Here is an 18,077-nt window from a genome sequence, read left to right on the forward strand (position 1 = left end):
ATGAGACCCAATGGGGCCCTGCTACCGCAGGCTTTCTCTGCAGCATCTGGTGGCCCCCGTCAGTCAAGATGCTGGACTGGGCAGATCTTGACTCGGAGCCAGCCTAGCAATTCTTATGCGTGCAGACTTTGTAAACGGCGATTCTATTGCCAGACAGCAATTGTCAGGATCACGCTCCTGCCCTTTTTCTTTGGCGCTCAGTGCTGCATTTGTCTTCCTCTTCCCATGCCGGGGCTTTCCTAGGCTTTGCAAAAATACCTGCCACCCTTTCTATCAGGCCAAACTCACGGCCAGCGTTACCCTTCGGGGGTAACACACACCCATATGCCCCCTCAGGCAGTCTGCTGGCCCAACTCCAGGCCCTGGGCCACCAGCTAGTAGGGGAAGCGGCCCCCCACTCACCCAGCTTCCACCCCAGAGACCCTGTGAGCAGCAGTGTTGGTCTACTCAGTCTCTGCCCCTCTTGTAGGTTCCCTGGTCTCCTTCCCACCCCCAGCGCTGCCCACGGCTTCTTCGGTCCTGTAGGCACCGTGTACAGCGCCTGATCCAGGCAGGAGCCCACGGCACCGCCTTGTCAACTCCCCCTACCCCTACCAGGGAAGGGCTGCCAAGAAACCTCCCCGCAGAACTACATCCCCCAGCATGCCCCCGACTCGCCGACGCGGGAGTCCCAGCGTGTCCCGCAAAGCACCCTGGGAACGGTAGTCCGCTACCCGGGCCTCTCTCAGAGCGGCCTGGACCCCGCCCGAGCCGGCGGGCGGCTGCGCAGTGCATGCCGGGAGTGGTAGTGCGGCGGCGCGCCCGGCCGGACTCGTCCCTCTCTATGTCCCAGGGTGCAGCGGGGCGGCACCGCCCCGGAAGTTCCGGTTTCCTCTCGGCGCTGCAGCGAGCGAGCGGGCCCGGGGCGGCGGTTCCGTCCGTGGCTGAGGTGAGCGGGCGCCGGGGGGTTGCGAGGGCGGCGGGGCCGGGAGCCGCGGGACCCTTCCGTTCCCCCCGCCAGGCAGGCGGGGGCGGGCGGGGCCGCTCCCCTCCCGGCTCCCCGCGCAGGCCGCCGCGCCCGGGCCCGGCGCCAGGCCAGGCCAGGCCGCGCTCGCCCGGCGGCAGGATGAGGGCACGCGGAGCGCAGGCCGGGCCGGGCGGGGTGTTGGGGGGGAGGCTGGTTCCCGGGGGGGGGAGTTTGTGCGGGGGGGGGGCATGTGGGTTTTCAGGCGGGGGTCGCTGGGCATGTGGGGGGAGCAGGGGCCCTGGGGGTCACAGTGGGGTGGAGAGAGGATACGCATCTTGTGCCTTGGTGAGGGCTCCCCTCCTGGGGGATGGGCCGTGGAGAGGGGCTCTTGTCTGAGGAGGTCTGGCTGGGGCTGGGGCAGTTCGTTCAGGGGAGTTTCCTACCTGTCTGCCGGTGGGAAATCTGGGGGGAGGACGGGGTGAGATTCAGGATCCTGGGCTGGGCGACGGTGGGAATTGAGGGGTCGGCCATTAGGGTGCCCAGCTTCAGGGAGTTTGGTCCTGTAGGATCCTGGCTAGGGAGGCGTCATTTGGGGGCAGGCAGCTGGCCATCGGGGATCCCAGCTGCTTTGGGGGGAGGTGGGATGATGACAGGGTTTCCGGTGGGCTGAAAGGGGTCCCTGCCCTGTGTGCGGTTCCCAGCCAGGGAGCTGTGTGGTGAATTGCTATGGAGCTGAGAATGTTTCAGTTCTGGGAGTTCATAGCCCTGGAGGTGTTGGACCTGTCGACAGCACAGATCATTTTTAAAGTTCCTTATGTGGCTGTCAGGGTTGAGTGAAGAAAACCTTAGGGTGTATTAGTAGGGAAAGGGCTTGCAGTGAGGCTCGATTGTGGCCCTGGTGGCTCATAGTGTCTGTTGCCAGGCATATTGGAATGTGCTTCCCCGTTGTGCATGTGCATTGTTAAGATTTAATCGCTATCCTCTAATATGGGTGTTTCTGCAGTCTGATGTGCATATTTATAATACTTGGTAATACAGGTGTAATGGTTGTATCTTAGATTATATGAAAACTTGTGTATTATTTCTGAAACGGCATGCAACCATAGTCTTGGATCGTTACGCTTCCAGTTTGCTTGATATGCTTCCATAATAGATTAATACCGCAGAACTAAGTTTTCATTCTGGATTTTATGGGTGTGAAAAAAGGCTTTTGAATGTGACCTAAGTTTTAGGTTAAGACAGCATTACAATGGCCTGTAGATGTGCTGAGCAGCCTTGTCTACTTTTAATACCTATGAGGTCAAATAATTTCGATGTGCAATTGCTTTAAAAACTTGGACACACGATGCAATTATGTACACAGATCAGGTAATTGCACTCTCCGGTGGCCAACTAATGGGCTGAAAGAATTGGGACTGAAAGACTCTGATATTTTCTCTCCTGAGTGATGCTGAATGTAGCAGTAAATAAATAGTTTATTTAATGCATAATTTGACATTGGCTGTTGGTACAAACCTATTGTCAATAGTTGCATATCCTCTATATGGGGGAGGAATGAGAGTCTAATTCTGTAGCTCCAGGAATAAACTGCAACGTGATGCATATGCACTATGTACACTTCTGTGTACATCCGTAAATTCTGCATTTTTTGACTCTTGAGTGACTAACTGCAGCTGTAACGTTCTCTTAATGTAGCTTTTTTGCAGACAATATGTATTTAAAACCTTATTGGAATGTGGTGGTATAACAGACATTTGAAAATGAGGAAACTAGGTTGTAGTTTGGAAAAAACCTGGTTCAGAAACTTCTCTCAGAATTTCAAACCAATCTTTATACTTCTTCCCTTACTACTGGAAGAACCTAGCTAATAGTTTAATAAAACATGCATCTTGTTTGTATGTGAATTAAATCTGTTGTTCTGTACAGCTGTGTAACCTGCAGTCACACTCTTATTCTGTCAACGGTACAAGGAGATCTCTGTCTGGTCTTGTGAGGTTGTATTGGGCTCTGTGGCCTGTATAGTCAAGTCAGACTATTACTCTTTTTGGTGGAGCAGAAGTGATGTCTATAGTTAAGGTTTTTATCATTTGTGTTATGGTAATATCCCAAGGCCCTGATCAAGAACAGGGCTCCATTGTGCCAGGTACTGTACAGACATGTATATGCAGAGACAATCTCTATCCCCAAGAGCTTGCTGTTTTTAAATAAAAAATTGGACAAAGGGTGGGCTGCGGAAAAACATCTGGTTGCTTATTATGAGAGCATCATCTCTGAGCACTATTGGGACAGTAAATGGGATAAAGTGGGGTATTTAGCCCAAAGTAATTTTCTAAATGGGGACCATAAATGGAGTGTAATATGTGGATGGTATAGCTTCTGCCCCATGTTGGAGGATGGTGAAGGCTGATTTCTAGCTTTTCGTTAGTTGCCATTAATCGCAGTTTTGATCGCATGGTTACATTTAAATTGGCATACTATTATTGTTTGTTATAAATGTTTTTGATGTTTTTCTACATTTTAAAATATATTTATTTCAATTACAACACAGAATACAAAGTGCACAGTGCTCACTTTATATTGCAAATATTTTATTACAAATATTTGTAAAAAAGATAAACAGAAATAGTATTTTTCAGTTCACCTCATACAAGTACTGTAGTGCAATCTATTTATAATGAAAGTGCAACTGCATCTTACAAATGTAGATGTATTATTTTTTACATAACTGCACTCAAAAACAAAACAATGTAAAACTTTAGAGCCAACAAGTCAAAGCATGAAGGGGCATATGAGTTTAGCATATCTGGCATGTAAATACCTTGGAACGCTGGCAGCAAGAGTGCCATGTGAATGCCTGTTATCACTTTCAGGTGATGTTATAAATAAGCGGGCAGCATTATCTCCCATAAATGTAAACAAATCTGTTTGTCTTAGCGATTGATTGAACAAGCAGTAGGGCTGAGTGGACTTGTATGAGGTATCATATAGGTAGAAAGCAGAGCTATCCAGTAAGTCTGGAGCAAATTATCTATCAATCATTTTGTGAGCATCTAGAGGGTAATAAGATATGTTGAACCAATCTGTTTTTGACAAGATTTAACTTCCTTCTTTGACAGAGTAACTGGCCTAGTGGATGGGGGGAAGCCATTGTTGTGGTATATCTTGTTTTTTAATAAGGTTTGTTACACAAAACCTCATTATGTTCTAGGGGAATGTGATCTAGATGAAATTATTATAAGCTGGGTGGGTGCACAACAGGTTGAAAGACCCTACTGAAAGGACAGTTGCCAATGGTTCGTTGTCAGACTGGGAGGATGAATTTAGTAGGATTTTGCAGCGGTCTGCCCTTGGTTTGATACTATTCAATATTTTCGTGAATGACTGGGATAATGGAGTGGAGAGTAGGCTTATAACATTTGCTGATGACACCAAGGTGGGAGGAGTTGCAAGCACTTTGGAGGACAGGATTAGAATTCAGATGGACCATGACAAATTGGAGAATTTGTCTCAAATCAACAAGATGAAATTCAATAAAGACTAGCAAAGTAGTACACTTGGAGGAAAAAACATCAAACGCACAACTACAAATAACTGGGGTAGTACTACTGCAGAAAAGGAGGAGGGGGTGAGAGGGCAATAGTGAATCACAAAATGAACATGAGCCATCCAAGTGATGCAATTACAAAAAAGGCTAATGTCATTCAGAGGTGTTGTGACCTTTCCAGGGAGTACCCAGAGTTGTGAGGCATCTTGCTACCACCTGCCTTTAATGTGCGGAAACCATGTTTCTGTCTGCCAGGGGTCAGCTCCCTAACTCCACCGGCCATGGGTGCATCTCCCTGGAGTGTCCAATCCCTGGTCTGCTGGACGCTTGCAGTATTTACTCATTCACTGCTTCCAAGGATTTTTACATTAGATCACCGCTCCACTTAACTCACAGCACTTAGCTCTGTTTATAATGAAATCAAGGATATGTTTATTTAACAAAACAGAGATTCAAGTAAGGGTGAATAGAAGTATTCAAAAGGTTACATGTAAAATAAAATCAAAATATACATTCTACAGCCGAGACTTAATGAACAAAATAATCTCATGTCTAATAGAGAATTGCTCATCCAAAATCCTAACAGCGCTTTGCAGCCAGTCTGGGTGTGACCCTTTTTTCATGAGACACGTATGCTGTCAATTTGCCTCATAGACTTTAAGGTCAGAGGAGGCCATCATGATCATCTAGTCTGACCTCCTGCACATTTCAGGCCACAGAATCTCACCCACCCGCTCCTGTAATAGACCCCGAACCTCCGACCGAGTTACTGAAGTCCTCAAATCATGATTTAAAGACTTCAAGTTGCAGAGAATCCATCATTTACACTACTTTAAACCTTCAAGTGACCCATGCACATGCTGCAGAGGAAGGCAAAAAAACCTCAGGGTCTCTGCCAACCTGATGAACCTCCTAGGCAAAGGTTTCAGTATGTCTCTTTGAACTCCAAGGTACACCAGACCAGTCCTTTGTCTTTACTCAGAAACAGTGCACCCACTACTGTTTGTTTCTTCTGGTAAATTTCTTCTCTTAGATTCAAACTGGACATGTGATTGTAAGGGGACTGATATGATGAAATCCAGGAGAGACAAGGTAATAGATGAAGTTAATATATTATTGGATTAGCTTAGGTGAGAGACAAGCTTTAGAGCTACAAAGGGCCGTTTATCAGGTGCTGTGAGTTAAGTGGAGCAGTGATCTAAGGTAAAACTGGTAAGCTGGAAGTATTGCTTCTTTGGAAGCAGTGAATCAGTAAATACTGCTACTGTCCAGCAGACCAAGGGTTGCGCACTCCAGGGAGATGCATGGAAGACTCAAGGGATGGGGGGGTGTATCTTTTGCTAACCTGTAGAGTGATAGCTGGGCCTACGAGATCTGAAGGGCAGGTCTTGGCCAGTGGAGCTGGGGAGCTGACCCTTCGCAGACAGAGGCAAGGCTTCCTCACGCTAAGGGCAGGTGGTAGCGAGGTGCCTCACAACCCATGGTACACCCAGGAAGCATCACACCACTTCAGAATAGTACCCTTTTTTGTATTTGCATCACATGGTTGGTTCATGTTCACATGGGGAAATTCTTACAGTAATGGCAAGGAGGGAGAGTGAACATGAGGAGCAATGCCCCCGGCAGGTTGCTATCAGTCCTGCACTCCATTTTTCCTCCCCTCCATTGGGAGAGTCAGTGGCTTTTAGTCCATTCACAGACTCCCTCTTTTCCACTGGCCCATTTGTGATTCCCTCCTGGGGCCTCAAAAGGGCCATCCATCCTTCCTTCTTCCCTTAAGAGTTCCCTTTCCTACATCTCCGTTAAGAAGTTGGGGTGTGTGTGGCTTTTTGGGGAGGGGAAGAGAATAAAGGTAACATAGTGTTTATCATTTTTATGTTTAACTAAGAGTCCCAAATTGTTGTATGCAGATGGAACCTCCTGAATGTTCATTGTACTTGGAGTGACAGCTACTCTTTTTAAAGACATTATAAATCAGGACCCTGTGGAATAATCAAACTAAATGCTAAGGCAACAACCCTAAATTCCTCAGCAACATTAATCTGCTTGATTACTATGTAATATCCTGCCTTCCTATCCCCTTCACATCCACAGCGATGGCTCACAGGTGACAATACTAATTGGTGTGAAGTTCATTGATGTTTTTAAGGATAGGATTTTTTGCTAGGCTCCACTCCCCAAGCCTTGGCTCCTGTGATTTCCTGCAGGTTGCCTGGTTCAGAACCACCTCTCCCTCCCTGTGTATGCCAAGGATGAGGGGCTGGTTTCAGCAGCATGGCTGTCCCCTAGCTTGCCAGGTTCTGGTTGTCCTACTGGACTTCAGCTCTGGCTCCCCAACTGCTTGCTACCTGGTGCCATGGATGCTCTTCTTACTGTAATCCAGTTAACTTGCCCTTGCGCAAAACACTAGAGACCAAAAGGCTACTGCCGTCAGGGAGACAGGGAATACATTGATGAGCCCCTGGCTACAGCAGAATGGGACATTCTGAAGCGAAAATATAGAATTTTGTGGCATCTCCAAAAAAAAAAAAAAAAAGCCATGGCCAAGGCCCAAGAATCAGAGTCTATGGGGCTCTGATTGAGATGAATGGGAACATTCACACCTCTTATAACTATTGTTTCATACTCTGTACATACTCAAGAGGGTATCACTGCTTTGACTGGCCAAGCAAAGTGAAGTCTAACAATCAATGTGATGGCATTTCTCTGATAAATTTTGAAGACGCATCAGATCAGTTTCAAAGTTTAAGGGACTGTTAATGGCTTATTACAAAAATATGTAACCCACTAACCCTCCTTTTTGAATGGTACCTTAGAGTATGTGCTAACTACTTACACTGAACTATCTGTTCCAGATTGTATTTATCTGTGACACTCAGAGTACCTTTCCCAGCCCTGAAGAAGAGCTCTGTGTAGCTCGAAAACTTCTCTCTCCCAACAGAAATTGGTTCAGTACAACATATTACCTTGCCCACTTTGTGTCTCTAATGTCCTAGGACCAATTACAACACTACATAGAGGGAGTGTTTTAAGCATCATTGGGCAGAACCCTGTTGATTTTGGTAAAAACTGAAAGGAAGGAATGGGGGACACACGAAGCCTCTGGCTTCTGGTTAGCAGGCCCAGCTACTTTAGTCACTTCTGTAATTGTCTGTAGAACCACTTGCTGGCAGCCATTGCAGCATAATATACTTCCCCATATCAGCTCTGCTGATTCTCCTAGTACAGTTTTAAAAAATGTGGACATCCTTAAAAGTCCCCCCCACCCCTCCCCTGACAGAAACAAAAGAAATGAAAATGGTGGTAGAGAGGAGGTACTGGGGGCACATACAGTGCCCCTGGCATGGAGGGAAATGGGGACCTTGGCGTGGGGAGAATGACACACTGAACCCCTGGTATGGGGAGGGAGATGGTAAGGTGTGAGGGGGACATGAAGGATGCATGCCTGGTATGTGGCAAACAGAAAATGGAGGGGGGTGCGTACAAAGCCCTTGCAATGGTGGAGAAGGAGGAATGGGGTGCAGTGAGGGATACACAACTCCTCTGTGGTGGAGAATAGGGGACCTTGGTATGTACAGTGTGCTCAATCTACAGAAGCAACAAAGTGTGTAATCCTCTAGTCACATTTTCAAGATTATCTTCACAACTTTAAGGGCTAGAAATGCTTTTTAACATGAAAACTGAGATTCTGAAACTTCGTTCTTTAGTGCTTGTGGAAGTGTGGAATACATGGGGCTGTTTATAAAGGCGCTCATACGAGAATGGATTGGTGGTGCTTGGTTCTACCTCTGATATTTCACTGAAACTTGTGAAACCGGATACTTGAGTACAAGTGCCTGTTTATCAATTTCATGTCAGTTGGACTCCACCAAATCTAACAGCTGTGCAACATCCAGTGCTATGGGCAGGGCAGATTAATAGTCAAGGGTACTGCTTTTTTTGTTTACAGGGGAGGGTGGGGATTGGGAAGTAGTTTCACCATCTCTTGCTGCTTCTATAGTAGAGCTATCAGATAGTGTAAAACCTTCTTTACAAACAAACAGTTTTCCAAATAAGAAACTGGATTTTGATTTGGCATTTTTATACCACTCTTCTTGGGAACATAAGATAGTTGTGGGTGAAAGTAGTGTAGACACCATTGTGGAATTTTATTTGGTGCTGTAGCAGGAGAGAGAAGATTGAGGTGAGGGGAGGAAGAAAACAAAGAGAAGGTCCAGATTACATCAGGAGTTAGAGGAGGTGATAGAAAGGTAGGGCAAGAAGACCTGTGAGCCTCTAGGCTCACTTCTTTGCGGTTACAGGTGATAAGACATTTGTTATCAGCATCCTTTTAGTATGAGGAAGTTGAGCCTAGGCACAAGGTGAATGATGGTACCCCTCAGCGTTGCAGGGCATGAAGGAGAGCAGCCAGCAGGGCCATAGCTTCAGATCCCTTTAATACTGGCAGGAACGCTGTGTCAGCTGCTGTCCACAGTAAATAGGGCCTTAGGGCTACTGTCTGCCCACAGTCCTGCTTTGGAAAATGCACCCATTTGCAGAGCTTGCGTGCAAAAAATAAAGATTCATCTTTGCATTTATAATCCAATGCATCAAAAATTAGAAAGAGAAAAAATCAACTGACTGTCACAAGTAGTACTGTTTTTCTTTGCTGTCTTTGCCAGTGCAGTGACCTGGCTAGACGAGGCTAATTGTGAGGCGAAGCAGTGGCAATCCAAGACAAAAGGGATCATTTACATTTTTTAGAACTTTATAAGGGAAACCCCAAAACTTGCACCAGGAGGATAAATAATAAAGAACATTGCCAAATACTCTTTATAATAATAAAATATAGGTTACCAACACATTCACCTTTGCAAGCTTGTGCACGCCACTCTTCCTTACGCTGTGCAGTTCATACCAAATGCACTGTTGTTAGTAAGAGCAAAAGAGATTACTCAACAACATACTGTCTTACTTAAGAGAACAATCAACTTTTCCTCTCTTGGGTGTAACTCCAGCTCCACTTTTGCTGTCCTGTTCTTTTCTTCTTTTTGGCTTGAAGTGCTCCTTAGATTCTGTGTTCCTGTTGCTGTCCCTCTTTGCACCAAAAACAAGGAGAGTCCTGTAGCACTTTAAAGACTAACAAATTTAATTTCTGCAGGCATAAGCTTTCGTGGGCTGCAGTCTTTAAAGTGCTACAGGACTCTCGTTGTTTTTGCTGTATACAGACTGACACGGCTACCCCTCTGGATCGTTGCACCAGGTTTATCCACAAGCGAGTTTTTTCACCTAGTGGGCCATCACTTGTCCATTAGGCACCTTTAAACTGCCTTCCTTCAATAGTGGTTCAGTCATTCTCCCTGTTCATACACGTTAGGTCCTTTGTGGGTGGGCTTCTTGTTTTACTGTTGTCAGGATCTGTTTTCATCTAACACAGCTTTTTTGATTAATTACTTTTGTCACCAGTTGAATTTCCTTTCATTTCATGTTCTCTCTCCTGTGCATCTGTAGATTTTATTTCCCTCTACTTTCTGCTGCCATACCCAGGTCTGTTTTTTCTTTTTCTCCTGACGTGAAACCTTTCCTGTTCTCCTTCTTTCCTCCTCCTCACTTCTCAGCCCCTACTTTTATTCTTCTGTTCTTTTATTTTTAATCACCTCACCTACGGCCCTAGCTCCAGTTCATCTGCTAGCTCAGCAGCTAGATGATTCTTCCCTCGGTCTTCTCTCTCAGCTTTTTCCAATCACCCCTTCCCCAGCTTGAGCTGCTCTCTCCCCAGTCAGGGTTACTACACCAGCAGCCACTCCCTCAGGCACTAAGGATAGTATCAGTGTTTTCCCCAGGAACTGAAATTAGAGGGGGTGTTCAAATTTACTGCTCCACAGTATCTGGTCTTCCCATCTGAGCTGCTGCTACTGCCCTTTTGTCTCAGTGGGATGTTGCTGCAAGAGTTTAGGATGGGGCCCCCTTGAATGCATTTGGTCCATGTTTTAGTTTTTGCTTTCAATAGGGTGTCTGCCTTAAGCAGAAGGAAGGTACCCAGGATATTTTAAATCTGTGGTTCACATATGTCGCTACAATATAGTGCTCTTGTTTCTGAGGTGGTAGTTGCCTCTGAGTTTGCCCAGTGTGTTTTTCACCAGTGCTGCAGCTATGTTGTCATTTTCCTGGCTGTATAACTTGACCACAGAACTTTTCTTCAGTGCAGTGATCCAGCTAATGCTAGTTAAGCCTTGTGGCTTTGTCAAAGGCCTCTAGATGTCACACGGTCCTTTCAAGTGGCCAGGCTGAGAAACTGAACTAAGGCTACTGTCTTTCTGGATCTGAGTGAGCTGTGCAGCACCCTGCATTGTGGAGCCTGGAGGGCAACACAGTGCTAATTGAGCTGATGCGACCTGTGGCACATGCAGGTTGGCTGTGTCACCATCTTCTGCTTCTGATGGCAAGAGAATCAGCTTCATCTGAATCTCTTGGAGAACATCACATGCAGTGTAAGGCCAGCTAAAGTGGGTGCAGTTCATGTGGATGGGGCAAAAAAGAGGAGAAAAAAGGGAGTGGTTTTATGGTCGGGGTGCTAGACTGGGCCTTCAGAGATCATGGTTCAGTTCCTGGCTTGGTCACGTATGGGCACTCTTGGGCCAGTCACATAATCTCTCTACACTTCAGTTCTCTATATGTAAATTGCAGGCAGTACTGTCCTACATCACAGGGATATTAGGATAAGTTCATTAATGTTGATGATCATTCATTGATTGATTGATCATTGATGATCTCAAATAGTATTGTGATGGAAGCCATATAATAACCAACAGTCAGCATTTGCTCACTACCCTCAGGGAAGCTCCCATGCTGCTTGGTTGAGGAACAGTGAAGCAGGATATGAATGGGAAACAGCTGACCTAGCCTGCTGCTTCATGCATTTTCCTGTGAAAGCTGGGGAAGAGCAGCCATGCTTGTATGTCAGCATACATGTCCTCCAACACAGTGCTGACAGCATGCTGCTTCTCAACACCGCACATGCAGTGTATCTCATGCTTATTAAGGCTGACCTGCTGTGCATTAATAGGCCTATAATCAGGTGCAGCCCTCCCCTTACGTTGCAGCTGTCAGTCATCAGCCATGAGGGACACCTACTCTCTGCCCCCTACCACCAGATTTTGTGATAACTCTACAGAAGGACCATCTGACTTCCCTATCTTTAAGTGATTATCATGTGCACTCTCACTTTCCTTTAACTCTTCTCCCTTCTGTCATCCAAAGTGGAGCGCTCCTCGCTCACACTGGAGAGTTCTATGTCTTCCTCCTTTGATTAGTCAGGAGCCTGCAACACAGCCTCTGTAGGTCACGTTTCCTCTTTTCCAGGCCTTGGCTTCTTGCTTTTGCCAGTCCATTTCTCAAAAAAAGACTGCTGTGCATTTATAGACTCGTCTTGTGGTCGGGGATGAGGGAGATGCTATCTATGCTCATGGTGCTCATATTAGGGCCTCTCCCGGTCTTCTCCAAAAGTCCTAAAAGTTTTTTTGGCAGACTCTTTTCTTCTTCTACTAGTACTATGAATATTTCTCATAGTTATACTGATGATCAGACCAAAAAAGGACGCTTACAAGTGGGAATGAAACACAGGAGGGGGCTAGACTTGTAGATGTTCTCTTAGCCTCTGGAAAGAGATCCAAAGCAGACTATCCCTGTGAGCTGTTAATTCCTTTCTGATTAGAACTGAGCATTGTTGTTGTGCCCATAAAATCAATTGTGAGCAGGATATTTGTTTCCAATCCAAGTGCGTCTATGTAGCACAATAAACATGATAGACCATTTGAATGGAAATGTTTCCATAGCCAGCCAAGAGCTTCTGCCAGAAATTGTGCCTGGGTAAAAAATTAATGTTGTACATTGATTTTTTTTTTTTTTTTTAACCACAGCTCTATGGATTTGTAGATCTTGAGTGTTTTCTCTTTTCTAACTGGAATGTGAATGGTAAAGTAGACTGAACAGTAGGTGAGAAGTGTGATGTTAATGACAAACAAATCTTAAATTACTATTCCCTGCCATTCTGACAATCTGATTGGAAAAAAAAGAAAAGAAAAAGATGAATAGTATGGGACTTATCAACTTAGTAAAAGAAAGAGTTTAATTGTTGCATTTCTGTATACTTGCACTTGAGCATGTTGCTTATATTTCTGAATCTCAGATATGCAAAACTGTGTGTAAACTGGTATGGTGATATTTTTTTTAGATGATTTATGTCTGTGTCTAGTGGCTTATTGTCATGCTATTTCCACCACAGGTTCTGTTGTCTGTTATTGTTTGTGGAAGGAATTTATCCATTTTTGGAAGCCCACCAGACAGGGAAAGATGTGGGGAGACTCTCGACCGGCCAACAGAATTGGCCCTTTCCGGTAAGCATTTGAATTTGGAGTTTATATTTCAAGGCTCTTGTTACATGAAATGTTGAAAGTTACAGGGGTTATGGGGCTCCCTTCTCTGTTTATTGTTTGTCATTACTTACTGTGCATCTTGCTATTGTGAAACTTTATTTTTGAGGGAGCTATACAGCCACTGTGGAGCTCCTCACAGTCCCTTAAACTGCCTGTTTTCCAGCTGCACATAATGTTCCAGCTTCCTGTAAATTCCTGCTAGTTATTTCTTCTGCAAAGGTACCTGCTTCCAGCATTTCTACTTCTCCTCCTTGCCACTTTGCCTGAACATACACTTAAATTTAATATAGCCATTGTTAGCTAAGGAGTTAGTACACACCTAACTTTGACTTTATAGGCTGTTAAGGAATTTTTAAAGAATGTCATGTGGAGCGTATTTGGACCATGGTGCCTTTCTTAGTTTCAAATGTATCTGCAACTTCACGGCTTTTAAGGTCGCTCATTTATAGTGAATATTTCGGCTACTTTGTCAGTCTTGAGAGACAAATCTGAGGGACTACAGCTAAGATTGTGGAATGCACAATAGCAGGACACTTGTGGATATCATTGTAACAGTCCTTACACTCAAACGTGAAGAACCTATACAATGGAACGTTTGCATTCCGCTGGCTGTCATTTAGGCCCTATTTTGATAACAGGATACTGCGATTAGAAAAGGAGAGGACCCAGAAGCTAGGCTATTTCACTGTTTAATCACTAGTATTTATTTCTTTCATCATCCTTGCTAACTTGCTTGTTTGTCCAGCCTCTGTCCCTCAGAATGAATCTGCTGAGTACTTCCTCACAACAGAAATTTACCCCAGTAGGTTCTGAGGTAATGAGAATACTTCTGCTGTTTGAATCAGTAACAAGTGTAGAGATTGCCAAGAAATCATTCCCCCCTTAAATGCTTTTTATGTGAGTAGCTGTATGTGATTTTATTTTATGCTCAAACTAGTATTATTCAGGATGGTTCTACACAATAGTGCTCTACTGGTATGTTTTTTCCAGTTCAAAATTAATCAGCATCATTCTTTTTTCCCCCTTGATTCAAGTTATAATAATTGTTTTGTATTACTGCTTTCAATATATCGATAGATGATTTGATTGGCTAAGTTCAAATGTGTCGTCTCACATGTCCATGGGTGAGTGATTCTATTACTGTGAACTTGATTTGCTAAGATTGCCAAAGAGGAGGTGTCTGCAAATTTATCTGGATTTGGGACTGTTCTTTGAAGATTCTTGTTCTATTTCTGTTTATCTTTTAAATTTTTAAAAATGTGTGGGAGTCAGACTCTGCTAAAATGAGACAGATTGCTCCATCCCCCTAAAACCCATTGGTTATAAAACTACATCTTGAGAGAGAACCTCTTTCTGGGTCTCACTGTGCAGACAGCATTAATACCCACGACTTTCAGCAGCATAAATTGGGTGCCGTTGCTGGGAAAGTAGTATGACACCACTAGCAAGCTACACAGATTTGAACACTTGACCTGATCCCCAGAACCCTTGAGTTACTCCCAAACTCTTATTGAACTCAGCATCTTGAAGTATAAGACCCAAGCAAAGAGGACAAACTGTTGTTTTACAGCATGCTAATGAAGATGACTAGGTAACCACCATCTCTAAGAGTGCCTCATGGGTTAGTAAGTTAACCACTCGTAACAGTGCTAAGAGAACCGAAGTAAAAATGTATCTCTCCTGAACAGGACTAGTGATGCTTAAGCAAATGCACCACTTCAGGGAACCTCACATGGCTCCTCAGCTGTGTGTAGTGCAGGGCTATGTGGATTGCTACCATCGTTATCCCATTAATATTGCAGGCTTTCCTTGTTGAGTGCTTCTGGAAATTGTGGTGAAATGGGAGTTCGCAAGTTTAGTTTTTCACATCTGTCTTATGCTGCTTCATCTTAAACTGCCAAATGTCAATGACTACTGAGGATCTTAGTCTGTTACACAACTCTGAGAGTTTAGAGAAGAATATGCTTCTGTGTAAATTGCAGACTCTAAGCACCTTATGAATAATACTGTCTTTATTTCTACAGTGGGAGCCAAGAAGAAAGGTTTGCTCCCGGGTGGAACAGGGAATACCCTCCTTCCCTTGATAGTCTTGCTCAAGAAAGACACTCTGGCAACTTCTCTGGCAGAGAATCACTTCCTTTTGATATCCAGGCGCTCACAGGCCTTCTCAATCCTCAGTTTGGCAACAGAGAGGAAGCTTCTTTCACCTATGGAGCTAGAGATGGACCACGTAGTGATTTCAGAGGTGGGGAGGGTCATCATGATTTCAGGGGCAGAGACTTCCCACCTTCTGACTTTCAGAATAGAGAGGATTCACAGTTGGACTTCAGGGGCCGGGAACCACCCTCTTCTGAGTTTAGGGGCCGGGAACCACCCTCTTCTGAGTTTAGGGGCCGGGAGATGTACTCTGGAGATAGGGAAGGGCCATCTATGGACTTCAGGGGTGGAGACATTCCATCTATGGATTATAGAAATAGGGAGGCAATCCGTATGAGCTACAGGGACAGGGAAGCCCATACTATGGACTATCGGGGCAGAGATGACCCCCCGTCAGACTTCAGGAGCAGGGGTTCATTTGATCTGGACTTTAGAGGTAGAGATGGAGCCCATTCAGACTTCAGGGCAAGGGACATGTCTGAGTTACACTATAGGGGCAGAGAGCATTCCTATTCAGATTTTAGAAACAGGGATGTATCTGATTTGGACTTCAGGGGCATGAATACCTCTGATCTGGACTTTAGGGACAGGGAAACACCACCTTCAGATTTCAGAAATAGGCACAAGTCCCGATCTGATCAGGATTTTAGGGGCAGAGACATGGCTCCTTCTGTGGACTTTTCCGACAGGGAGATGCCCCCTGTGGATCAGAATCTTATAGATTTTAGGCGTAGTCAGTCTTCTGTAGCGTTAGCAGACAGAGAGCGATCTGCCTTAAGCACAAACAAGAGAGAAGAGTCTGCACTTGATCTTATAGACAGATCTCCCTATGGTGTCCAGAAAGGAGAGTTTCAACAATCAGAGCCAAGAACCAGAGAAGAAGAGTCTCTTGGAGTGGGTCACGAAATTGAGTCTTCACTAGATTTCCAGAATAGCCGTGGACCTCTGCAAGACCTAGATGAGCCACCGCAGACCTTTGCTAACGAGCAGCAGCTTTCTGGTACTGAACATCAAAGATCAGATTCTAGTCTTGTGTTAAAGGGTGAAGGTGGCCTGGATTTCCTCGGAAGACAAGATACTGATTACAGAAACATGGAGTACAGAGATGTAGATCACCGGCTGCCAGGGAGCCAGTTGTTTGATTATGAGCATGGCAAGTCCTTTTCAGAAGGAAAACCCAACAAAGATTCTAGACAGGATCTTCAGGTATGTGGCTTTGTAAAAACGCTGAATGAGCCATAGTAGAGCCTTTTTTTAAAAAAAAGTAGGAGACAAAAGGAGGGGGGGCACAGTGAAGGAGATTTCCATTCAAACCCTTGGAATAGCAGTTCTATTCCACTAGACCTGCCTTCTCTGATTGCCTCCTCATCCTCTCATTTTCTGCCCCATCTCATTCCGTTCCATGAAAGCCTCCCTCGTCACCACACATTTAACTTAGTCCAAAATAATATCAAAATAAATAATTCAAGCTATTTTTTAAAAAATTTCTAAGTATCTCCTGCTTTTGGGGCGCACAACAAAACTGTTGGTTTGTCCCACGTTTCTTTAAAAATATTGTAGAGCCCATCGTTTTTTCCAGGATTTGGGCCTCTTCTTAGCAGTGACTAAGGATTACTTTGAATGATATAGCATGTAGACATATATTTACTGAGACTAGATTGACATGACTCAACTTCCTCATGTAATCTAAGTGTATTTGAAACATCTCCAAGCTTGAAACGCCACAGCCAGCCCACACAGCTGTCCATCCTTAAAACATGTTGTTGTAAAGGGCTGTTGGAGCCATTCTGCTTATGAAATGTGCCCTGCTTCCTTTTGCTATGTTTTGTGTCGTGCGGACAAGTGTATCTCCTTTGTAAAATCTCATTTGATTCTGAACTCAAGGACCAAGATTACAGGACCTGCCCCAAAGATGTGAAACCAAGCAAGCTCATTCGGCTAGGAGGAGTGCCTGAAACTGCGACAAAGGATGACGTAAGTGGGGTTTTTTAATTCCTCTGAAGTTTATCAAAATCTATATCAAAAGTACGTAATAGTCCAAATGTTGCAAGCAGTTCCCAGCATGGTCTGAAGAACTGAAGAGATTTTTAATAATGGAAGAAGAGCAAGTTTTTTTTTTTTTTTTTTTATAAACCAAAAATATAAGCAATTGCTGGTCTAAAATGTATTTTCAGGCCTTTTGTTTCCAAGAGGTGGGCAGAGTGCAATTTACAACAGCTCATATTTTTTTCCACATGGGAAATTCAAGTTTAGGGGTGACCACATTGCTACTTTCTTCTGGTTGTTAAAGGTGACACTCTTGCTCTTTCATAGCTGAGAAAATGTAGTTCACAATAGCTTGATAGCTTAAGCCCATCTGGTGGTCCTAAGGCATTTCACTTCCCTTTCTTTCAGGCTGCTTTCTATTCCTGTATTACCTCATCTGCATTCACCTTGTAGCCAGGAAGGGAGTTCGTATCCGAGTGAGCTGCAGGCCACTCCATAGTCAATATCTGGGAAGTACTAAAATAGGATCCTCCAGAGATGGAAAAGACATCTCCTACTACATTTGAGCTTAGTCAAAAAGCCAACACTGGTTGCTAGCCTTCCTCAGTGAGGTGGTAGAAAAAGTTCCATAAAGCTTCTTTAGTCAGTCCCAGTGTGTATCTCATGGCAGTTCCAGACACTAGGCCTGCTGCAATGTAGCACTGTCATGTAGATCATTAATTGAGTTGTGATGATCAGATTTCTTGAGAATTATGCCTGAGAACTCATGTGAGGAACTCAGTGTGGCCTGAGATGGTGGTGGGACATTAGAGAAAAATAAAGGCCCAAACGATCTCAAAGGTGACTAGCAATCACTGATTTTAATAGTAATACATGGCCAGAGGAATAATTGTAGCACATTAAGAAGAAAACATTCTGAATGGAGAGGACATTAAAACCTAAATAACTAATCTCCATGCACCTGAGTTCTGCTGTAATTACAATGTTTCTCTCTGTAAAAGGCAATTCTCAGATGGGAAATGGACTCTGG

The 18,077-nt window shown here is 44.6% G+C and overlaps 1 protein-coding gene across 2 annotated transcripts in view; it reads left to right on the top strand.

The window, feature by feature from the left end:
• The first annotated feature begins 830 nt into the window (after nt 1-830).
• Nucleotides 831-18,077, top strand: part of RBM6 (RNA binding motif protein 6) — a 109,264-nt gene continuing 92,017 nt past the window's right edge. The window contains exons 1-4 of one of the 2 annotated variants that reach the window (XM_067561276.1): nt 831-928; nt 12,754-12,865; nt 14,929-16,267; nt 16,946-17,035. In XM_067561276.1, coding sequence (XP_067417377.1) covers nt 12,822-12,865; nt 14,929-16,267; nt 16,946-17,035 — 1,473 coding nt within the window. In that variant the 5' untranslated portion in view covers nt 831-928; nt 12,754-12,821. Of the gene's footprint in view, nt 929-12,573; nt 12,866-14,928; nt 16,268-16,945; nt 17,036-18,077 lie in introns of those variants that run through there. The other variant, XM_067561275.1, reaches the window with a different exon arrangement.

Source organism: Emydura macquarii, unplaced genomic scaffold (genome assembly GCF_026122565.2).
Source record: "Emydura macquarii macquarii isolate MOO-44397 ecotype Brisbane River unplaced genomic scaffold, CSIRO-AGI_Emac_v2 contig_2369, whole genome shotgun sequence".
NCBI classification, from domain to species: Eukaryota; Metazoa; Chordata; order Testudines; family Chelidae; genus Emydura; species Emydura macquarii.